General features: G+C 41.7%; 2 protein-coding genes across 2 annotated transcripts; one reads left to right on the top strand and one right to left on the bottom strand.

Annotated features, from left to right (window-relative positions):
* Positions 1-1188: 1188 nt before the first annotated feature.
* Positions 1189-17189, bottom strand: LOC134223599 (uncharacterized). Its single transcript, XM_062702781.1, has 5 exons — positions 16995-17189; positions 14918-14964; positions 13871-14857; positions 1808-2050; positions 1189-1750 (listed from the first exon to the last, which is right to left on the bottom strand). The coding sequence occupies exons 2-5, from the start codon at positions 14945-14947 to the stop codon at positions 1352-1354; spliced, it is 1659 nt and encodes a 552-aa protein (XP_062558765.1). The 5' UTR covers positions 14948-14964; positions 16995-17189; the 3' UTR covers positions 1189-1351.
* Positions 17190-23773: 6584 nt separating this feature from the next.
* LOC134228107 (uncharacterized) lies at positions 23774-24870 on the top strand. Its single transcript, XM_062709891.1, has 2 exons — positions 23774-24330; positions 24396-24870. The coding sequence occupies exons 1-2, from the start codon at positions 24162-24164 to the stop codon at positions 24569-24571; spliced, it is 345 nt and encodes a 114-aa protein (XP_062565875.1). The 5' UTR covers positions 23774-24161; the 3' UTR covers positions 24572-24870.
* Positions 24871-25621: the final 751 nt, after the last annotated feature.

The following is a 25621-nucleotide window of genomic DNA, read 5'->3' on the forward strand; positions in this document are numbered from 1 at the left end:
GTCACTGTGGGTGTAACCGTCGTCAACCCTCCACTGCAGTTCACCTACCATACTTGAACTTTAGACCAACATTTGAAAAGGGCGTAACAGCCTAAATTTATTTCTTCTGATTCATTGACTACATATATAGCTTTATATGCAGATTGCAGACGAAGAATCAGAAAAAATGTTTTTTCAAATGTTGGTCTAGAACTGCAGTATGTAACGTTTATTATCGATTCTACTTCGTTTCGCTGGAAGGTACATCTCGAGCCTTCATTGCACAGCACGACATCCACCTTGGCTAAAGCCTCTGCTGTTTGCGTTTGCCCTCTCCGGTTAGTACAGCAACTTGCCAACTCTATCCATGCGCTACCCAGTTCCCGTTTTCTGCGGGGTTTGTCAGAATAGCTACGTCCGTGATCGCTTCTGCTACCGACTGCCACAGCAACTGCTGGTCGGCCTCACAATGGTTGAGGTTGAGCTGCGTTATTTGCACGGCTTCCTCGTACAACTCAACGAGCACGCAGCTCCAACCTTTGCGTGGTTGATTTCCTGCTTCCTGCTCGCACATTGCGTACAGGATGGATCTTTATCGACGCGTGCGCTCTATGACCGTCTTAGCCGCAGCCCCTACATAGGTTACTCCTGTCCGGTCCTTTGCAAGTCCACGATTTGTGTCCCGCAGCCCCTACATAGGTTACTCCTGTCCGGTCCTTTGCAAGTCCACGATTTGTGTCCCGCTTCGAGGCAGCGGAAGTACTTCTCGATTACCGGTGGTTGGTAGAGGCTATCTGAACATACTGACTAGCCAACTTTCAGCTTACCAACATTGATCACGTCTTTGCCACCGCCACTCCACCTTGGTCATTGATGGCCGAGGCGATCTCTTCCGATGTCGTGACCTCATCCAGCTGCCTAAATTCTGATTTGAAACTTAACATATGAATACATCGAATGCAGGATAAAACAAACCAATACCTTTATGAGCTTTTGAGTAGTACTACTTTGAAAGTGGATAACTGATTTTCGATACAGTCCTTATTATACCAGTGTTCCAGTTTTCGATCGGCGCTGAACTGACGATGCCCGAGCATCGAGCCTCAGGTGGTTTCATCCATGCACATTACTAAAGAAATATATTTCTATATTCAAAATATTTAGAATAGGATGTGATAAACATTAACAAAAATTCTACACAATCAGCACTGATTTTCAATGAAAAAATATTTTTTATCTGTCAACAATCTTTTTTAAATAATACTAATCTCAACCAGGGGTGGCATTGCGCACCTCGATTCGAAACGAGCAAATCATGCAAACCGTCATACGAAAGTGCTGTCGAAAGGAGATGCGCAATGAGGCCCCAGTTCTACTGGTAATGATGCCAATAGAAAAACGATTCATTGCACGACACTCGACACTGAGGAAACAACTGTCGCACACGGTCAGCATTGAGGTACTTATTGTCGTTCTTTCGATCACTGTCGGATTCATCCAAATCGTCTTCACCGTCGCTATCGCCCTTGCCATCCGCCTCAACTCTCCTAAAGTAGCAACCATCAATGAAAAGCTCACGCATGTTGGGGAAAAGCCTGGCAACTGGTAGCATCGTTTCACTGGTGAGTGTGCAATTGTAGAACACCAATTTACGAATGGAAGGCACCACTGGACAGTGTTTCCAGAGGAGGGTATTCGGTTCGCTGTTGTCTAACTTGAACGTCCGGAGATTCGTCAAGCGATGCAGATAACGAAGGCACGTGTTGACCAACTGATTTAATTGCATTTTAGAAACTATTTAGATTATCAAGTTAACGTTACTACTCACCTTAGAATTGACTAGCACCTCTAAGTGTTCTAAATTGTGAAGATTTTTACAAATTTTGTACAATACTTTATTGTTCTTTTCCGTCCATAAGGAAATCTTCAGAAATTTCAACCCTGACAGACCCTCGTTGAACACGATGCTCGATTCGTTGTAGAACAACTCCAACCTCTCCAGGTGTGGCATATTCAGTGTTGGTAGTTTTGGCGACGGCATCAACACTTCGCAGCGGAAAAGCGTTAAACTCTACAATTAGAAAACAAAAGTTTGGGATGAGGAGAAGATCAATAGTTCAACAAAACTTAGACTGACTGTGATTAGGATAACGGTACCAATTGTTGCTAGCTTTACAGCGCTAATACTTTAGGCACTAGATAAACTAATAAATTTGTTATCTAAAATTTAGATTGCCCTAGTTAACATAAAAAACTATCTAAAATTTCTTGCGCCATAAATGGGTACACTGTTCCCTCAGTGGTGGTAAAAATTAACTTTGGCTAGCATATTGCGCAGATTCCGCCTTATTAGACCCCTGCGCGAAAATTATTTGCGTGAATATTTTTCCCGTGTCACACACACAAATGAATTGACACTGTTTATTGTTTATTTGAGTAAACAAAAACATGTGTGTTCGATAAATAACAACAACAAAAAACAATTACGAAGATAGTTTGGATGTATTGGTGTGCACGCTAAAAATTCGAAGCAAAACGAAGTTGCGCCAGAGTCTAAAAATTGATGCAACGGGCAATAGTTGTGCTGTTCATTATTGTTTGCAGCTACCCAGGAAAGTGAAAATCGTGGGTTTTGCGGACGACGCGACGTGTCACTAGCGGTGATGAGCGAGAGGCATTGCAATAATTTCTGAGCACAGGATATCATCTTTGCTTGTGCAAAGATATTATCCCTAATCAAAGAGCACTCCGGAAAGATATTATCAAATGAGCATTTGATGATGATCCTGATAGCCAGCGCGGTTCGGGTTTTGTTCACGTTGCGTTGCTACAACAAAAGCAGTAAAAAAACTTTTCTCAATGGCGAACATTGCACTTTGTTTACTGAGCAGATAGATAACTAAGAGCGATATCCCAGCATATCATCAGTAGTGCTGTCCAATGAGAGCTTGAATTAGCTCGAAGTTTCTCCCTGTCCTGCTCATGTCCATTTGTTGACAAAAAAGAACAAGCAGGACGGGAACAACTTCTAGCTACTTCGAGTTGCTCATTGGACAGCACTAGTATCTTTGATCAGAAGATAGAATGATGGGATAAATTGCAATGCCTGGGCGAGACACTTGAAGAAGTGCAGGTGTTGGTGACGGAGGTATCAGGCCATTAGGCCGAATGAGCGAAAAGAAGCAAAAAGTGAATAATGAGAAGTTCTTTCTTCACCTTACCTCTTTTTCCTTCTCCCTTTTTGCATCTTCCTTCTTCTATCTGTCTTCTTTTTCCTTGTTCTTCTTTATTTCGCTCTTCTGTTTTTTATTTTAATTTATTTGAAAGGCTCAACCGCTAATAAGCATCACAGAGCCGGATTGCTTTTAATTTGTATAACATATTTCTTCTTATGATTAAATTGACTTTTGCTTCCTCTCGATGGAGCCAATTCACTTTTGCCTGTTGTAGCTGCCGCACTTGGGAAACACTGTTCAGGACAAGCTTTCTTTTTCTCGTTCGCAATGTGAGCTGACCGCCGTCGCTTCGTTGATCCAGTGATGTCGCTTGAGTTTATTGATTCGGAGCTAGAAGAAATTGAGGTATCGCCACCGTCATCCACATTACCATAGTCGTCATCGGGAGAGGTGCAGTTGTTGCTCACCAATTTAGCAACAGTACGTTGTTCTGTTTCTTTTGTTTCCTCAGGCCCGTCACGAGAGCTCGAGGATTGAGCGTTGCTTAGTGGAGGGAAGTCTTCTGGCTTCTTTGTGGTTTCCACCGCACTTTTTTTCGGATGCGCTGCATGGCCACATAGACGACACGACGGTTTTTGCCCATCGTATGTGCACAAGCTTTGAAATCCGTTTATTGTGATATAGGACGGTATTAGTTGCTTGAGCCTAATGTGCACCACTCGCACACCGTTAAAGATGCCGGGAAAGTAATACCTCCATCGTTCTTTTGTACAGGACGTTACCGTCCCGAATTGCCGCATGAAGCCGTCAACGATGGCATTAGTCACCGTAAGTGGTAGATCATGAACACGAACTGCAGTCAACTCACTATCCACATAAACGTGGATATAATTTTTGCCTTTCTCGTATTTTTTTTCATCACTCCAGAAAAAGTGTTTTAAATTATGCTCCGTTTTGTATCTACAAGCAACAACTCTTTTCCCCACCCTTCTTCTTTCTCTTTTGTAATTCTTTTTCCCTTCTTCCTTCTTGCTTTTTCTTTTATCCTTCTTTTTTGCCTTTCTCGTATTTTTCTTTCTTGTTGCTTCTTTCTTTCTTCTTGCTCATTCCTTTTATCTTCTTCTTTCTCAATTATTCCTTCTTTTTTCTTCATTTTCCCTTCTTCGTTGTTCTCCCTTCTACCTTCTTCCTTATTCTTTATTCCTTCTTTCTTCTTCCTTTTTCTTTCTTCTTTGTTCCGTCTTCCTTCTTCCCTCTTCCTTCTCTTTTCTTCCCTTTTCCATCTTCTTTCTTCCTTATTTCATCTTCTTTCTTCATCCTTCCCTCAGCCTTCTTTCTCCCACCTTTTTATTTTTTCCTTCTGCATTCTTCTCTCTTCCTTTTTATTTCTCCTTTCTCCATTTTCCATTATTCCACTTCTTTCTTTCTTTAGTCTTCCTTCTTCCTTCCTTCCTCCCTTCTTCCACCGTTACTGTTCCTCATCGTAATCGACGAGATTCTGGTAGGTGCGATTGACCGTGAACCAAACCGCGGGCTGTTATGGCAGCTTATAACCATGGATCACATAACGACTTCGAATTGGCTGATGACGTTGCACTCCTCGCTCAACGGCGCTCTGATATGCAGAGTAAACTCAACAACCTTGCCAAGCGCTCCTCTTCGGCAGGTTTAGTCATCAACGTCAACAAACCAAATCGTTGGATGTAAACACGGTGACCCCTTCCAGTTTCACAGTAGCCGGGCAACCAGTGAAGAATGTTGAAAACTCGCAATATCTTGGTGGCCAAATGGCATCAGATGACGGCACCAAGATCGACATAGGCGCACGGATCAAGAAAGCAAGGGCTGCCTTTGCGAGTTTAAGAAATATCTGGAAAAACAGGCAGATAAGTGAACGCACCAAAATACGAATTTTCAACTCTAACGTGAAATCTGTGCTGTTATACGCTAGCGAAACATGGTGTGTATCAGTGGAGAACACTCAACGGCTGCAGGTGTTTATCAACAGATGCCTGCGGTATATAATTCGGGCCTGGTGGCCTCACAACTGGATCTCAAACAACGAGCTCCATCGTTGTCACCAGAGGTCAATAGCAACAGAAATTCGGGATCGGAAGTGGGGCTGGGTCGGCCACACTCTACATAGGGGCGGAAACGAAATCTGTAAGCAAGCATTAGACTGGAACCCAGCGGGACATCGCACCAGAGGTTCATGGCGGTGAAGCCTCAATAAAGAAATAAAAGAATTCGACCGAAATCTAACCTGGCAACAGGTTAAAGGGATAGCTGGACAACGCTCAGATGGAGATTTTTCAAGTCGGCCCTTTGCACCACCGGAGGTGTACAGGATTCATAAGTGGGTAAGTTCCTTCTTCCTTCTTACTTCCTTCTTGCATTTTTCGGAGACGAGCCAGCCTCGGGCTGAAAGTCTCCCTAATAAAGACACAAAAAAAAAATTCCTTCTTGCATCCTTCTTCTTTCTTCCTTATTCTTTATTCCTTCCTCATTCTTTCTTCCTTTTTCCTTCTTCTTTCATATTTTTAGCTCCTTCCCTCAGCCTTCTTCCTTCCACCTTTTACCTTTTTCTATCTTCCTTCTTCCTCCTTTCCTAATCCTTCTTCTTTCTTTCTTTTTCCCTCTTCCTTATTCTTTCTTCTTTCATTCTTTTCTTCCTACTTTCTTCCATCTTCCTTCTTTCTTCTTCCTTCTTACCCTTCCTCCCCGCATCCTTCTTCATTCTTACTTTTTCCTTCTTTCTTCTTCCATTCTACTTCTTCCTCATTTCTCATTCGCTTAATGACCATTCGGCTAATGACTGTTCGGCCCAATGACCATTCGGTTAAATGACCCAGCATCGGTGACGGAGACGATAAGCATGATCGAGAGCTGAATGAACGGAGGTAAGCTGCAGATAGCTCACCACAAAACGGAGGTGCTATTAGTCAGAAATTGCAAAGCGATCCAGCGGATGTAGATCGTCGTCGGAGGACATGCGATTGCTTCGAAGCGATCACTGAAGCACCTGGGAGTGATGATCGGCGATCGGCTAAATTTCGACAGTCAGGTTGTGACTACGCCTGTGAAAAGTCGGCGAAGGCAATGAACGCAATAGTTGTCTGTGGCAATAGCGAGGAACATGCCAAACGTAGGCGAACCAAGAAGAAGCACGAGGCGTCTGCTAAGTGCTAGCTTGTCGTCGATACTGTGGTATGGGGTTCCTGCTTGGGGTGATGCACTGCAAATCAAGTGGAACCAGGTGAAGCTGAAAAGTGTGCTTCGGATGATGGCCATTCGAGTCGCCAGCGCGTATAGACCGATATCGTCGGAGGCAGTATGACAGTACCCTCTTATTTGGCGCATAAATTTATACTCCAATGTCAAAATGCTCATATACTATCATAAATTTTCGTGGTATTTGTGAAAATTTGTATTGTTTACCGTTTTTACAAGAGAGAGTGGTGTCGAAAGCACATATTAAATTGAAGATTGCAACGAACAAAAATACACCAAATCCGTAAAAATGTATTGTTTTCACTTTATTCCTTACGCGAAATATGCAGATAAATAATTATATTGATAGAAAAAACTCTGTGCTGCGCAGAAACAGTTGTTTCTTGCATTATTGCGATTCTTTTCTAAAATTAGCATACTGGCTCACCAGTTACGCGCCGGGTCCCATTCGCCGAGTTGTGCGCCATGCAAAAAGTAAATAAACCAATGTCAAACAGATGTGAGCTTTCGGTAAGTTTTTCCACATTCGCTTCTAAGGTATGCAGCATATTGTCGTCCCTTTACGAAAAGACATTCTTTAGTAAAATAGTTCGAGATTTAGTAGTTTTTGCTTTTCTTTCGCCTGCGTTCGGTATATTGTTTAACTGGATATTAGTAGTGTAAATTTGTTTAATTTGTGATGTATTATTCTACACTTAAATTGAGTAAGTAATGACAATATAATATGACAAAATACCTTAGCAGCGCACCTCCCAAAAAACCACAAGTGCCCGTAAGCAGACTCTATCAAAGCGACTGTGTGCCGCTTCAAAAGCACAAGCCCAGGGAGTGCCACTGGCACATCAGGGTTGATACCAGTAAGACCCTGATTATGGTATACTGGTTGCGTGTTATTGGACTTTGTATCTGGATATTGAAATATTGTGAACGCTAGGGCTGGTAGTCTGGTTATTCTGTTCTCTTAGTAAGGCCGGGTGACACCGACCTGAAACGGCGAATGGGCTAATGGCCAGGCTGTCTTCCGTCCCCTAAAACCGTTGTGGGCCTTGTAGCACGCTGTACAATCCTGTGGCTCAGCTGGTAGCTGAGTGGGAGATGCTCCTTCCTGACTAGCGCTGATCTGGCTCTGAACACGAAAGTGTCAACCCTTGCATGGCCTCCCTGCATGCCGCAAGGTATGTATAGATAACCATGGGATCGCGAAGGCGACTACACCAGCAGGATTCGACAGCAGCCGCAAGGGGGACCCAACAGCAATGATTAACCCAACAGCAAAATCAAAAACTTCGAAGGAGGAAGGTGAGGCGAATGGCGAAAGGGAGAACCCTTTCACCAGGCGCAGTGGCCTTGATCGGTCACCCCAAAGGTCGCCGAGGGAGGCGATGGAGGAGCCCGTGGTGGGTCAGACGATGTGCCGGTTGACGTCAAGATGGACGGCCCCACTCTGACCAAAGTCATTAACTCGGTGATGACCAACCATGGGGAGGATGGAGTCCAGACCATGGAAGTGATTACGGACGTATCGGACGTAATCATGTCCTTCCTGGACAACCGGGTGAACTATAGTAAGGACTTGAAGCAGGCCGTACTGACCCTCTGCGCTCTAGTCGTGGAGACGAAGTCGGAATGGAAGTCCTTGCTGGAAGCCAGTAACGAGGCGAAGCAAAAGATCCGTCTCCTTACTGAGGAGAAAGAGTTGGCGGTTAGCCAAGCGGTGAAGGCCTCCAAGGAGGCTGAATCGAAGATTCGGCTCCTTACAGAGGGGAAGCAGCTGGCGGAGACCCAGACTGCAGAGCTTCAACGGCATATGGCAATCAGCGGGGCAACTCCTAAGCTAAGTAAGGTCACGCAGGAGGCGGACCTGAAAGTAGCTAATAAAGCCTCGGCACGGACCGTCGAAAAGGTCCGAGTGGATAAGACCGAGAAGAAAATGGTACCTCCACCTAGGAAGATACCAGAGGATCGCCGGGAGGAAGATCTGCCATGGACAGAGGTCGTGAATCCAAAAAAGGCGAAACGAAGTCGTCAGCAAGTCGCAAGGAGTGCGACCAAAGGTACGGAACAGGTCACCGCTAAGAAGGGTAGAGCCCGTGTGAAAAAGGGAGCGCCTGCCAATGGCAGCGACAAGCGGAAGGACAGAGGCGAAGCGATCATTGTCAAGACTGAAGATAAATGTTATGCCGAAGTCCTAAAGACTATGAGAGGCACCGAGAAGCTCTCTAGTCTAGGAGGGGATGTCAACTGCATCCGAAGAACACGCAAAGGCGAGATGATTCTCGTCTTGAAGCGGGATGCTACTCGGAAGAGTTCCGAGTATAAAAAGTTGACGGAGGAGGTCCTGGGTGACGGGGTTCAGGTTAGAGCCCTGTGCCCAGTCCTGAACATCCAGTGCAAGGGCATGGATGAAATAACCTAAGCCGGAGACCTGGTAGACGCACTGAAGGAGCAGTGCAATGTCGAGATCCAGCAATCCGCGATTCGGTTACGCAAAGGCTTTGCGGGAATGCAGGTTGCCTCATTCCAAGTACCTATGGCTGAGGCCAAGAAGGTGCTGGATAAGGTAAAACTGAAGGTGGGCTGGTCGGTGTGCTCACTGAGCACAAGCCAACACAATCAGGCCTGTTACAGGTGCCTTGGCCACGGTCATAAGTCCTATGACTGTAAGGGACCTGACCGTAGTACGCTGTGCCGTAGGTGCGTAGCCGAAAACCACCAGACTCGCATCTGCCAGGCTGCACCGAGATGTCTGATCTGTCCTCCGGGGACAGACAACAGGCATCTCACCGGTGCTCAGGCCTGTCCGGCCTTTAGAAGGGTCCAGACATGCAAGTAACACAGCTAAACTTGAACCACTGCGAGGCGGCCCAGCTGCTGCTACAACAGTCGGTTATCGAGTGTAAAGCTGATGTTGCCTTGCTGTCCGACCCATACCGCGTCCCTGCCGGAAACGGCAGCTGGATTGCGGACAAGTCCAGTATGGTGGGAATCTGCACTTGTGGGCGATACCCCATCCAGAAGATAATATCTTCTCCCGACGATGAACGTTTTGTCATAGCAAAGGTAAACGGTGTTTACTTTTGTAGCTGCTACTGTCCTCCTAGATGGAGTATAGAGCAGTACACTAGAGTAGTTGACATTCTTGCGGCGAAACTAACTGGCCTTAAACCAGTAGTTGTAGCAGGTGATTTCAATGCGTGGGCAGTGGACTGGGGTTCCCGGTTTACTAACGCTAGAGGTTATATCCTGCTAGAGTCACTAGCGGTATTGAACGTAGTTCTGCTGAACGAAGGTCAAGTGCCAACGTTTAGAGGACCGAGCGGTGATTCATGTATCGACGTCACCTTTTTCAAAGTTAGCTATTGATTCTTGATGTATGACGAACTTATAGCGCTTAAATCTGCCTACAACTTTGTCTAACATGACACTGCTGTAAATATGTAATCTAGGGCGTGGGGGGCAAAATGTCATTCAAATGACATTATGTCAAATGACACGTGACATTTTCGAGAGTTTTCACTCTCCAGCCTTAGATGTTATATTTAGAGCAATGTACCCTTGAACAAAAATATAGCCCTATTCAAGCGTTATGAGTACATCTAAAATTATGATGTGCATTTCACTTCTGAAGAAAGTTATTAACAAATCAGTCAAATGACATGCAGATGACATTTTACAAGCCTGCTTACAAGCATGATTAGGTGGGAAATATACCGATGCGAATATATGCATTTCTCCAGCTATATGGGTTTTTACCCAGGCATGCTCAAATTCATTGAATTTATTTGTTGTGATGATTTCTGAATTAAAGTTTGCTGAAATAGCTATTAGAACACCACCACCGAATTTTTTCTGAGACGTGAGAAAACTCCTGTCATCTCTAAATACATGAAAGTTACTTCCCAAAATTTCTTCACTCTTAACGCTTTCATCCCAGCTTGTTTCAGTTGCCAGAATAAACGAAAAGGATGAGCTTAATAAATTTTTATATATATCCTTCATTTTGGCTGAGCTTTTCATTCGATTGAAATTCTGACAATAAATCAGAGCAAAGAAGTTTTTGGAAGTATGACGGTCGACGAAATATTTACCTCTTCTGATTTTTCATGTAGCGTGTTAACTGCACTTGTTACTTCCGGAGAGTGCGTCATTGCCGATGAAAATTTGATGGGCTGTAGAATTTATATGCGGCCTCCCTAGTGCGTTGAAGTTGTTGAGTGCGTTCACTGGAAAGGAACGAACGGTGTGATTGAAGGTCTGCCAAGGCGTCGTTGCGAGATATTGCTAGATCCTTGTGTACATCCAGGAAAATTTGACGCAATAGTTGTAAGTCTGTTGGTAGTCCTTCAGATGCTAGCATTGCAGTGGCGCTGGTTTTGGTGGTTCCACGAATGCAAACTGTAGGTGGCTGGTCGTGCAAGTATAAGAGGAACATCCGCACATCACCAATCACCAGACGCAGATTGTTCTGTGAGTCTTACTATAGGTGGTCGCTTTGGGTCCAGCAGAGGAGGGTGCTCGATATCCATTTGAAGTCGGCTTTCACTGCTACAAGAAAGTTGTACTGGATGTTGCTGTTGTTGTTGGCTTTGTGACTGTGATTGTTTTCTGGTCGATGTTGTTCTTTTCGAATAGGTGGTTCTGCTCGATATGGGTTGATAGTTTCACTCTTTCTAAAATTAATTAGTTTTGGGACCGATAGACCAGAAATAGGATGGTCGGTGATAGAGGGTGGACCGGCAAATTTAACTTTAGCAATAGCAAGTAATTCCTTGTCTTTACCCATGTGTCCTTGAGTATGATCTTTGACAGTTGCAGGTGGTTTGTAGCTATTCGTTGTCTAGCCTTATCAACGGTTTTTTTCTTGGAGCTTTTACCTATTCAGCTTCTTGTCGTATGTCGACCAGTCTGACCAGTATGTCGACCAGTCCAATACCATTTATTTCCCAGCATCCGCCAACCAGCGGAGGAAAGGTCTTTTTTCGATTGAGCTTCGTTGCTCAATTTAGAGAATTTGGCTCGACGCTCAGCAAACAGGTTCATGATTGCATTATTGGTCACGTCTAGCTGGGACTGTTGATTTTGTTGTTGTTGTAGATGTTCTGATGCCTTTTGCTGTTCATTGGAGTCTTGGAAAGATTGTTGTTGATGTTGTTGTTGTTGATGCAGTTCTTGTTGTTGTGGAGGCAGCTCAGTAGTCGATAGGTCAACACGTCTGCCAAAGTATTGTGTAAAGGAGGTGAATTTATTTCTGCACTGTTACTTAAGTTGAAAACAGCAGCAGAAACATGTTTCACTTCATCCAAAAATTCATCCGATTTTTTTGATTCAGTGAGGACTTAGGAAGATGGCACCTGGTCGCTTCTGAGGTCATTTATTAGTTGAGGAATAAGGTCCTTTGGAATTGTTGTCCATCGCCTCCACTGCTGCTGCTGTAGCTGATTTAACCGCCTTTTCTACTATGAGGTCGTCCGGAGGAGGTGTGTCCAAAAATGTTGATAGCCTGTTTTTAATTTCTGTAGCGTATGCTCTGTTGTTGTTGGTGACATTGATGACGCTCCGCTCAATGTTGGTAAGCATTGGTTCGACATGAGAAATCGCCTCATCGTGCGTGTTGTTTAACGTCTCAAAATTTGTGAGCACCTTATGATTTGCCACTAATGTGTTCAATGTTCTCAGAGATGTTTTTCAGAGACATTGATAATTTATTTAGATTGAGTTCTTGCGCCAACTTTTCTCGGCAATAATTACAGAGAGGCAGCATAAAAGTGCGTAGCACTTCTTCGTGATTCCTTTGGAGCCTATACATGCCGCATGAAAGGTGCGTTTGCAGGATCCGTAACAGCGCCATAAAAAGTGATTGTTACTTTGCGCACATTTTCTTATTCTACACTTCATGGCACAATTAAACGCGAAATGCGCGCGGGTCAGGTCAAAATATTTAAAAGATAATCACAGCGGGGTAAAGTTGAACGCGAGGAGAACGCGCGGGTATGTAACATAAAAAAAGTAATTATCACGTCAAGTTTGAATGTTTAAAAATTGTTAAGACGCCGCGATACTAGACGAGTGGCTACACTAGTGCGACAACTGGTACATCTAGCATAGATGGTTCCGCAACAGATTTTAACCCTATTTTGAATTTCTAGATGCTTCACTGCCAATTAAAATGTTATAAATGTACATGTACCACTTTTACTGGCAACGATTTTCGGTTTCTGTTGCATTTTGTTCCCACTAATAGCGGTACATGTGCATTTTGTTCCAACAAACTTGAAAATAATCAAGAAAATTCGAATATTTCTCATTCACTATTACTCATAACACGAAGTTTTTAGGAAAATGGTTCTCCTGTAAAATTTACTCAATGTGACATGTACCACTTTCGCTGGCACCTGTTCATGTTTGCCTTTCTCGTACAACAGTTTTTTTAAAAGGATAAAATAATGATATGCTATTGCGTTTTAAGATAAAACCCGACTTAATCCACCTACAGTGAACGCAACCCTTCTTACACTTTTGAATGGTTGTGTGTGCCCAGTGCATATTATAATTTCTATGCATATGACCTTCAATTGAATGTAAAATAACTGATATTATCATGCTTTTAACGATTTCAAAATAAAAAAGGGATATTTCTGGAAATTTAACAATTTTTAAAAAATACAAAAAGACTGCAGATTTGATTTGCCGCCTTAAATGGCAATATTACAGCTTCTGTTTAAGCCCAAAAGAGTTCAAATCGGGTCATAGACGGCTGAGATATTGGTGTGACAATTTTTCATTAGTAGTCTGAAAATATGTCTCATATTCGTATTTCACGTATCTCTGAAACCGAATTTCCGTTGCAGATAAAAAATGGGTCCGATGATAAAAACATAGCTTTCGTTTAAAGATAAAATCGCACAAATCGGTCCAAGGACGACTGAGATCTTGTTGGGACATATTTTACCAATGTGTGAAGTTGATACGTCTAATGCTTTATGTTCGTATTTCAGAGATATCTCCGGAACCCAATGTCTAATTGCAAAAACAAAATACAATGGGTTCAATGGCAAAGTCATAGCTTTCGTTTGAAGATAAAATCATGCAAATTGGTTTACAGACGGCTGAGATATTCATGTGACATTATTATGTTAGTTTTCTGAAAATGCACTTCATGTTCGTATTTCTCACATATCTCTGGAACCAAATGTCCGATTGCAAAAAAAAATTGAACTTGTACAGTGATGAAGTCATAGCTTTCGTTTAGTGTTAAAATCGTGCAAATCGAGATGTGAGATTTTTGTAACGCACACACATACGCACACACGCACACACACACATACATACATGTGCTCAGTTCGTCGAGCTGAGTTGATTGGTATATACGACTTGGGTCTCCGAGCCTCGGATAAAAAGTCGGTTTTTCAAGCGATCTTTATACCCTTCTTAGGGTGTAAGAAGGGTAAAAATCGTAAACAAATCCATATCCTACGAATTCTTACCTTTAACTTTGGCATAGATTCTACCACTTTCAGTTGTGCGTAGTCCACTTGTTGTTCCTCTAATGTCAGTTCTTCCAACTGATGATTGCATTTAGACAGAAGAACCCCGATTCGGAAGAACATCAGATTACTCTCCAACAGTAGTTTCCTCAGTTTTGGCATATCTCTAACAAACTGTTCGTCTCGTTCGGCATCGAGTATACGATTCCGATTCCGAGCATATCTCAGCTGTGTTTCCTTGTCGTCGTACATGCGAACCTGCAGATGCCTTAAACTCGGAAAAGGCAACGAGAGAAACGCTTCCATATATTCCACATGCTGGAATCGTACTTTCAGGGTCTGAAGCTGTCGACAGTATGTTTCGACGATTTCCATACTCCAGCGACATTTCGGATGAATATCCAAATAGGTTAGCGAAGGGGTGTCTATTCTAAATGCATCGATTTCATAAGACAATTCTATCCTAAGCGATTGAAGACTTTTGTGTTGAACGACCCATATACTTTGGTTGGACTTTGGGCCATTTGAACTTCTATTCTGATCGAACGAAAGTGTAAGCTTTCGAAGCTGTTCCAATTGTGGCAAACGATCTTCGATAATGTCCCGGCAACTATCGAAAGTGCTGTTTATCTCTAGGCTTTCAAGCGGCAGCGCTTCGTCGAAAAGCAAATCTGTCACGTTTCGCTCTGGACTTGGTTTGAATAAATATTTGAACTGAAAGATAACTTCCTTCTGCCGCTGTTCATCGTCCTCGTCATCGTAACTGTCCTCATCCGCATCGTCCCAATGCGTTATGGAAAGATTTCGGCAACTGCGAAGAATGCGCTTTTCCAATTCGGATAGTTCTTCCTCGAAGGTGCTATCGAACACTAATCGACACTGCCGTTGGAAGTGTATGCAGTGCATGATTTGGTTCCATAGACGACAGACGCGTGAAACATATTTGCGATCTGTTATACTCAAATAATCGAATATTAGTGTTAAAACCTGGAAGGAGCAACGCGTGATCATTTTATTTGTAAATTCCGGATATTCGATGGTACAAACCTCGATTGGAAGATCGTTTATATTCTCCATGCTATATACTTGAGCAACTGAAATGATAAGACATTAAAACTACTATGAGGATGGTTATATTCTATCTATCACGATCTCATTTCTATTTAATTAGAAACAAAATATTCTGTTCTTTTCAAATTTTTGTAACTAGCAGGCTACCGTTGATCAATAAAATTACAATTATTACAATCTACGACGTTTTATATATATTATAAAATAATGGACGTCGAGCCAAGATCACCACCCGAAGCCAAATGAGCACCCTTTAGGGCCGATGCTCACGTAGCCTCTTTTCAACCAGACCAGATGTACCTACATATTAAACGATAATACGATAATAAAGAAAAGGTTCTGTTCAAAAGAAATATCAGCAATGTGAATGTTATGAAAATTATTTTTTGTAAATATTTCTGCCCTTAAAAAAAATTTATTTTATATTTAAAAACCCAGATTAATCCACCTAGCGGTGATGGCGCCTTTCTCGCGCAAAAAGGTAATAAATGTAGCCTTTACGCTTACACCTCGATGATGTACAAGAAAGGCAAAACAGTTACACCGTCTAATGTTATGATAGAAAATTTACACTAGTAGACGACAGATGGCGCTGCCAAAAGTTTCTCGAATTTCCTATGTTCGAATTTTGACTTTCGGACAATTTCATAGTACTATGAAACTGAACGAAGAGCATACTTACGCCTAAATGCGTGCAACACGAGCATCTTTATAGTACGATGAAACTCTTAATGGGAAGCCACGGATAAAATATTCATAGATGCAAGGCATTTTTCATAACACATTATTGTTCTATGTGACTATGTCTCATCACTATTTTAATATTATCTATTTTTTGCAATTTGCAATGAATTATTGGCAGTGGCTGATTTTCTACTCGCCGCTGTCACATCCAGGCGCTATAGTATATGCGCAAAACAGCCAGCAAGAGTTAACCGCCAGAAATTTGTATGGCGAAAGTCATCTAACGCGGGTTTTCTCAAAATAAGAAACTTTTCATGAAAAACTATTTGGTACCGATTATGCAGGAAGGTGTCCGCTACCATGCCTACCAAATATTTTTTTGATGAAAGTGCTTATTTTTGAGAAATCGAGCCTTAGATGCCTTTCGCCATACTGATTTCAGAAAGTTAACTCCTAGTGTGCCGCTGTAAGCACGCTCAAAGCAGGCGATTCATTATTATGAAATTCAATAGTGATCAACAGCGTTTTAGTTTCTGTCGGATGCAACTTGTTGCAAGAAAATCGGTTAAGAGTTTCTATGTGAAAATTTGGCTAATGTTTTTTATGGCATTTTGTGCACACACACACGCACACACATACACACACACACACACGCACACACGGACAGACAGACATTTGTTCAGCTCATCGAGCTGAGTCGAATGGTATATAACACTATGGGTCTCCGGAACTTCTATCAAAAGTTCGGTTTTGGAGTGAAATGATAGCCTTTCGGTACAACTTAGTTGTACGAGAAAGGCAAAAATGGCTAAGTTGTCAAAAAATTTATGCTTTTTTTTTAAGTTTACCTTAATTAAGTTAAAGGATAGATTGAGCAGATAGAAATACTCTATGGGAAAGATCAATTCACTGGCCTAATGTATACTTAGCATTGAATAGAAAAAAAAGTTAACAACGTCCACATGTTGGCAAGTCAATTAACGCAATTAACTGAGTGGATCATTTAAAAAGCCAAATCTAAACTTAACAGTAGAAGAAATCAATGAGTCGCAATATTCCCAATAACTAACCTGTTTTTGTCAATGTAAAATCTGGAAATTTTATGTGAACTACGAATAAGTACCTTAGGATGTTTCATTATTGATTATAATTACAAATTACAAAATTAGAAAATAAAAATTATATGCAATTCTTTAGGCTTATTAATTTTTTAGGTAAAGTATTTCGAGTTAGGTACACATTGCAAATTACGCCATGAACCGCAATAATTCTTGTAGTTTCCATCCATAATCGACGTGAGTCACAACAGTTTGAATTTCTCTTGAAAACACTCATTGACCACAACTCAACACTCGATATAGGTACATACCTTTCGAACTTTTTTATAATAAATTGAATGCACAAAAATACGGAATATTTTTTTCCGAACAGTCCACTATTTTAAAGAAAATGAGATAAAAAAACTGTAATGAATCAGATTTGATTTTACACTTCGTGTTCAGAGCTCGGAGCTGCTCTCATGAAGAAACATGCGAACAAAATAAACAAAATCGTTCCGCGTTCGTTCGTCATCGGTTCAGTTGTCAAAAAGCTCAAAAGATGATCGTTCGTCGACGAGTCGACGACGGATTGCCCGGGCCCAATGTTAAACCAACGGTCATCGATTACAGTAACTTTGTTTGCTAGTCCGGCGGATAAAAATCCATGCTTCACGCGTTTTTTAACACATCTCGGGTACTTATTCAAAAGGACGTATGTGATTTTGTAAACAAAGATTGAACCGTCGATTTATCCGTTCTGATGGCACTCCCACGCAAACCAACACCACCAACAGGTAGCTGAAGGCTTCCCCTACCTGTCTGTGGTGATGGTTCGCGTGGGAAGGCTATCAGATGGGACAATTCGACGTTTGAATCTTTGTTTACAAAATCACATACGTCCTTTTAAATAAGTACCCGAGACATGTTGTTTCATAAGGGTCAATGTCGCAATGAGTCAAGAGGTTAGAAACTCTGCCACACCAAATTGTGTTCCGTTGTTCTTCCGTGTGTTTCTGTGTGTCAAAGTGTGTTTCCCGGTGTCAGCTGCATTGCGCTGAACATTTATGGGAAAACTGTCAAAACGCACGCAAACGTATCAATTGTGTTTGGCCCATTAGATGCACTTTTATTGCATCTGACGTCGATTGACAACCGTTTGACGTCTAAAATGCGTTGCAGTTAGAGAGAACGGCATTCGTTAACTGAAAAGTAAACATTTTGCAGTCATCGAACGGCCACTGTATCTGGAGAAAAATTCAACTTCGGTATTGCCGATTTCACCAATTCGAAGAGTTATAGCACAGAGAACAGACGTTGAAGCTGTACTGGCTATGTTGTGATAAGTTTTTACAAAAGATATTTTAGTTACCAGATAAAAACTCGCTTTGGTTCCCTTTGTTCTGCCGTCCGAAACATGTGTGGTACCTAACTGTCAAATCGTATGTATTTTTCCTTCATTGACATTTAGATCCCCTATCCTCGCCAGCAAAAGATGTTCCGGACAGCGACGACAGCGACAATCTTTATCTGGTAACTAAAATATCTTTTGTTTTTTACTGATCATTTGAAATAACTTTGGAATTTCGTCGTTATTCCGTGCAGAATCAGCGCTGGAATCATCAAAAATTACCACTGTGCGCTAGTATGGTTTTGCATGCAAGAGTAATGCTACGTTTTGGCAGGGCAAGTGAATTGAACAACTCAGTTGAATTCAATTGACTTGCCAAAGGTTGAACATGTTCAACTTTCTTTTCGTTCAAGTGAATTGAATTAAAGTGTTTACACGTTCAGTTCGTGTTCGATTCAAGCTACAGTCGCGATTCGCTGGTTGGGCCACGACCTCGGCCCAACTAACGAATTCAGTTTTTTAGTTGGGTCAACTGACAGCCATTTGAACACATGTATTTCGACTTGAACATCACAAATGATGTCCAGTGACGCCCAATCCCGTTTTCCGTGTTTACATTGAATTTTGACGTACGGTTGCTTTTTAGTTGGGTCATTGCCCAACCAGCGGAGGCCCAACTAAAAAGTGACCCAAGTATTAAGATCCCAACCAGCGAATCCCGACTGTACTTGCTCAATTCACTTGCCTTGTCTAAACGTAGCATAAAGAGAGAGAACGTAGTCTGACTAGACTACGTTCAGACTGATGATATATGGGAAGGCACGTCGGTTTTGTTGAATAGCAACCGAGCGCTATGAGCTAGCAACATTAAATAACAATTACTGTAGTAGGCTAGAACTTGAAAGAATAAAATTATGTCACTTCCATTGTTACCGTTACACAAACCAGACCTGTTTTACTACCAACTCTGCCTATCTCAATAGGTTATGGGCCCAGGTCAATTTGAAAAGGAAGTTGTAATCGGAACATTATTAGCAAGTGTCTAAACTTATCAAGATGACGGAAGATAAGCTTTGGTTGTTCGATGGAACAAACTTCGAAATTGGAAGTTCCGGATCGAAGTTCTTATGGAAGACAAGAACATGCTAGGTTGCTTAACGAAGGCCATCGGCGATGAAGAGTTTGCGAAGGATCTTGCGACGGACACTCCCGAAGTACGTGCCGAAAAGAAGAAGAAACTCGAAGCGCGATGGGCCCTGGATAGGAAATGTAAGAACCTACTGATTCATCGAATCGCGGAAGACCAATTAGAATATGTCAAAGACAAGAAGACAGCAAAGGACGTCTGGGATGCATTGCGGAACGCTTTCGAACGTATTGGAATTGCTGGAAAGTTGATTTTGAAGAAACAATTTCAAGAATTGAAACTCTCTGAATCTGACGATGTGAAACAGTTTTTACTGCGTTTCGAGAAGATATTAAGAGAGCTGAGGGCGGTAGGTGTGAATTTACAGGAAGAGGACGTTGTTTGTCAACTGCTGCTGGCCCTTCCAAAATCGTATGATGCACTAATCACAGCACTTGAAACGATCCAACCTCAACAACTGACCCTGGAATATGTCAAGAAAAGGCTTCTGGACGAACAGGTCAAGCGAGCAAACTCTAGCCAGATTGGTAATACAGAACACGTTGGTGATTCGGCGTTTGCAGGCAAGAGGATGGGCGGCTTCAAGTGCTATGGATGCGGCAAATTTGGCCACAAGCGAGCGGAATGTCCAGAAAACGGCTTATCAAACGATCCTGGACGTCAAGAACACTGGAAAAGTGGAAGAAAAGTGAATCGTAAATACAAATCGGGAGCTAATATTGCGAAGGAATTTGAAATGGCATTTGTTGCGAACGATGAATGTTTGTCAACGATTACTACGACAAACTTGAAAATTAACTGGTTTCTTGACTCTGGTGCAACTGACCACATGGTCAAAAGCAAGATGTTTTTCGAAGAGTTGCATTCATTGGAGGAAAAGGTTCATATAGCTGTAGCAAAATCTGGACAAGCACTTATTGCGGAATATGCGGGAACCATAAGAGTAAACATGATGATTGGAGACCGTAAACTACCAGCGGTGATGAAGGATGTACTGTATGTGCCAGAATTACAGTGCAACTTATTTTCCTTGCGACGAGCTGAAGACAACGGTATGGCGGTAAAGTTTTCGAGTGGACGTGTGACGATTACGAAAGATGGTCGTGTAGTTCCTACCGGAGAGAGAGCTGGACAACTGTACAGAATGAACGTTGAACTACGTAAAAACGAAGGTGAATTATCCGAACAAAGTTCATTGATCGCAAACCAAGATTATTTTGAACTGTGGCACCGGCGCTTAGGTCATCTCGGGGAAGCAAATATGAAGATCTTATGGAAGCATGGAATGATTGAAACACGGATACAAATTTTATCCATTTGCTTCAAAAATATACATGTTTATTTCCAAAATTGTAACATGTTTGAATCAAACATATTTATTTTTAAAACCAAATTAAATTCCTGTTTGTTTTATACATACACTAGTGGACAGCCCCTCGCTCGCTCTTGCAAAAGTAAACAAAAACTCGAGTTCGGATCGGATCCGATCGGAAGTCAGCAGAGGAGCAGGAGCAAGAGTGGAATCATATGTTTTCTTGCTTCTAAATTGATGATACGGATGTTTTTTAGGTACAGAAAGGTAAGAAATATGAACGTTTGGAATTGCAAAATCTGGTAGTCAAATGCTATCAGAATATAAAAATTTGTAGAATTGATAAGAAAATATTGAGTGGTCGAACCAAAACAATAATATCCATGCTTGCTTCAAACATTTAGCAGGTTAAAAACAACTTGAAACGCACATTTGATTCAATTAAAAGTTTTCGTTCGCTTCAAATGCAACAATATGTTTGTTCCAAACAAATTTATTTTTGCTGCCAGAACAAACTGAATTTATGTTTGGGTTTAACTAAAATATGTTTGTTTTTAACGTAGTTTTTTGTGCGTGAACAACGACAAAAATTCTTGACTGGCCTGAAAAATCCCTCTGCGAAGTATGCTTGAAGGCGAAACAAACTAGGCAACCATTCGGTGATGTTGGAGAAAGGCGTGCATCGCGGGTCTTAGAAGTTATCCATTCAGACGTGTGTGGGCCGTTTACCCCAACGACTTGGGACAACAAGCGGTTCTATGTTACTTTTATCGATGGATACAGTCATTTTACGGTTGTCTATCTTCTGCGGAGCAAGGATGAAGTGCAGGAAAAATTTGAAGAATATTATGCTCGTGTTACTGCTTTCTTCGGTACCCAGATAGCTCGATTGAGATGCGATAACGGCGGAGAATATGTGGGCAAATCATTTCGTCAGTTTTGTCGTTCGAAAGGAATCAGCATTGAAGCAACCGTCCCATACAGTCCGCAACAGAATGGCGTGGCAGAACGAATGAACCGCACGTTGCTGGAGAAATCGCGGTCAATGATTTATGATGCCAGTTTGCCTAAATCCATGTGGGGCGAGGCAGTATTAACTGCAGCTTATGTGAGTAATCGAAGTCCGACATCAGCTCTAGAAAACAAAATAACACCATTTGAAGCATGGTGCGGCAAGAAGCCCAATATTGATAAAATGCGAATTTTCGGGTCGGTGGCGTACACCTTAGTACCAAAAGAGAAGCGTGGTAAGTTGGATTCGAGATCGGAGAAAAACATCATGGTCGGCTACACCACGAATGGATATAGAATTTGGGATTCACGCAAGAAGAAGATTTTCATATCAAGAGACGTGATATTCGATGAGAGCCAATGTGGTACTCAACATGAACACCAGATGTTATATAAAAGATATACGGAATCAGAAATATCAGAAGAAGTTGAAGAATTGCAACCAAATCCTGATAACCAAGATATTGTGGAACTGACAAATAATCAAACTGATGAAGAGCATGAACAAGTAGAAGATTACCTAACTTCTGATGACGAGGACAGTATCAATGACTCAACAAACGACGCGCTCCTTCGCAATCAGAACGTGATGATTGCTCTGCAAACACACTCACGAGGCGAAGCGGACGGGAGCGCAGACTTCCCGGTAAGTTACTAGATTTTATTACCGGTTCGAGAGCATCTACTGCTGCAGAATGTTTCTCAGGTAAATCCAATAACGACTATACTGATTCGACGATGGCTTTTGCGCTGAATGCTGAAACGTTCGTGGATGACTTGCCAAGTACGATCATTGGGCTGCAGAAACGGAACGACTGGAACCATTGGAAGGATGCCATCAAAAGTGAGCTGGAGTCGTTGCATAAAAATAAAACGTGGGAGCTAGTTCCGAAACTCCAAGGAAAGAATATTGTCGATTGTCGATGGGTATTCAAAATCAAAAAAGACGAAGCTGGAAATATCGACCGTTATAAAGCTCGTTTGGTTGCCAAGGGTTATTCTCAGAAGAAAGGCTTCGATTATGACGAGACGTATGCACCAGTAGCCAAGGGAACAACAGTACGTGTGCTATTAGCAGTGGCAAATCAAATGAAGTACCATATCCACCAAATGGATGTAAAAACCGCGTTCCTCAACGGAACATTGAAAGAGGAAATATTTATGCATCAACCAGAGGGGTTTGGGAAAACAGATCCAAGTCTTGTGTGCCGACTGAAGTAATCACTCTATGGACTGAAGCAAGCTCCTCGAAGCTGGAATTCGGAGTTTCACAACTTTATGTTGCAGCTTGGATTCAAAAGATCAAATTTGGATAGCTGCCTCTACTCGTGGAGAAAACAAGGGGACGTGATATATATTCTTCTCTATGTCGATGACATCATCCTTGTGTCTAACCGTTTGAACTTGATAAAAGATATGAAGAATAAATTCGCATCAAAATTCGAAATGACTGACGTTGGAGAATTGAAGTTTTTCCTAGGTCTAAAGATTGATCGAGATCAAGATGAAAGAACTTTGAAGATAAGTCAACCAAAGTATGTCAAGGACCTGTTGCGACGTTTTGGTATGAGTGAATGCCAGAGTCTATTATATATAGAGTTACGCAAAGAGTGAAGCCAAATCTACCTATTGAACTGTCAAACCGTCTACCTATCGAGCAAAGTAAACAAATGCTTGTTGGTAAGGCGAAAGTATTGTTATCACCTGATGATTATTATGGCAAATTAAAACGCATTAAATGAAATGTATTAGATTTGTTCTAGAAACAGCTTCAAAAAACTTCAATACACCCCCCAATAAAGTTGCAACAAGAAACTCACGTGTTTGCACTCTGTAGGTGATTTTGATTATCGAATTAAAAAGCTTTAGAAGTGATCACTCCCGTGAAGTCACTTGAAGGGTTGAACAAAAATGAAAGTTTTCAACATAATAACAAGAGCATCATTCAGAATAAGAGTAAGAAGATCCTCTTTGCGCAACTCTATATAATAGACTCTGGTGAATGCAAACCAATATCTACACTGAGATCAAATCAACAATATTTTTTATGTGCACTAACTATATAGAAGCAAGCATACTGCCCTCAACTCGGTTTTATGTGCAGCATTTGAAATGTATTTATTGTTAATAGAATTTAAATGCCACACATTTACCATTTATTTAAATAGCAAGTAAATTTTAAGTGCAACGACCAATAATAAATCAAATATCAATACACGCACATGAAATACATTAGCGTTTAAATTAATATTTATTGTTTAAAAATCACCAACATGGTGACGGAGCAAACCAAAATTTGCTTCCAAAGTACGACGGTCCCACTCAGCATTCGTGCCTGCTACACGGTGATGGGCTTCCTGGCGCTGGAACGACAGGAACTCTTGCGCGGTATCAAGATTTGTCGTGCGGCGTCGGATAAATCTGTTGGACACCTCGTTCGGTTCGACTTAATCCACCCTGCAAAAGTGAAGGTGCCGTCGTTCGTCGTGAAGGGTGTGCTTTTTGTTCAATTGTTCAATTGTTCGATTTTTTCTTTTCCGACCAGGCGTGTGCGAAAGTTCCTTTTAACAAAAGCAAAATAGTTTTGTAACTTAATTACTATAGATACATGACCAGCCTGCTCACAGCCTATTTGACTTTGAAAAAGTGCAAAAGTGAATTAAGTTCGTCGGGGAAAAATGGGCAGTGCGAAGCTGGCTCCACCAGCAGCAGCAGCAGTGGCAAAGACCATGAATGTCGCGATTACCGCTTATGCCACCGCTACTGAAGTACGGTGGGCCCACTCAGCTTCGAGTATGTTCAATCAGGAAAAAACAACATCCCAAATCTTGGCTCACACTGATGGAGGTAAGTGAAGATGAAGAAAAATTAACATTCATATAAATAAATAAATTGTACACATCACCACCTAGCGGATGCTGTTCTATTCCGGCTAAATGCACGCAGGCTGCTACGCAGTGACATTTTCTGGTGCAGTAGCGCAAGGGCGGCATCACAATTTGCAGCACGGGGGAGAGCATTGACTGCGAGAACATCGGATAAATCTGCTGGGACATCCCACGGCACATCACTGTTGACGGAGCGGTGATCATTTTGGACGGATCGGCGCAGATCGTTACGGTGTAGAACTGGATCAATAAGCACCGACTGCAGTGAATGATTTTTGTTCATTAAGAAGATCCATTTCGGCACCATCGTTTCCGTTCCCAACATTCACCACGGAGCGGAACGTCAACCTTGCGTTTAATGCATGATTAGATCGTTATATTTTACTACGCAAAGTTCTTGTAAATGTCTGAAAGGTAAATAAATATATTTTATTTGTATTTTATCTTTTCTTACAAATTATTTACAAAAAAAACATAATAAGATTGGACCAGCTTTAAAAACAACTCATATAATTATTATTATTACTGCACATAAAACATATTAATTTAAATCTATAATAAATATTGACCTTACATTTAAATTATATTTGTGCGTGCATGTAAAATATAAGAGTAGCAGAGTTTCTCATTTTATGTGCAAGACTAATATAGTACATATGCAAAGCTTGATTGCAAAAATATATGTGCAGTGCACATAAATTTTAGATGCAGAATTATCTCAGTGTACGCCGTTGGATGCAAACTATAAATTAGCAAGACGTCAAGATGAACCTGTCACTTCTGAACCATACCGTGAGTTGATAGGATGTTTGACATATCTAGCACTTTCATCAAGACCGGACATCAGTGCAGCCGTCAACTATTTCAGCAAGTTTCAATCTGCACCTACGAATGTACACTGGATTCATCTCAAACGTATTCTTCGTTACTTGAAAGGGACTGTGGATCATGGCTTAGTATTTCAGGCGAACGATAATTCGGAACCACTCAAGGGATACGCTGACGCTGACTGGGGTAATGATCCAGATGACCGTAAATCAATTTCTGGAAACGTTTTCCAAGTTTTCGATGCGACAGTTTCATGGATGACCCGGAAGCAGAATACAGTAGCCCTTTCTTCGACGGAGGCTGAGTACGTTGCACTTAGCAATGCCATACACAGAAAGAAAAACCATTTGTCAAATTAAAAAAACCGTTGGTTAAAATAAAAAGTTGCGTTGGTTCTTTTTCGTAGAGAGTCGCGAACATTC

The sequence above is a fragment of the Armigeres subalbatus genome, chromosome 3 (assembly GCF_024139115.2).
Source record: "Armigeres subalbatus isolate Guangzhou_Male chromosome 3, GZ_Asu_2, whole genome shotgun sequence".
Taxonomy (NCBI): domain Eukaryota; kingdom Metazoa; phylum Arthropoda; class Insecta; order Diptera; family Culicidae; genus Armigeres; species Armigeres subalbatus.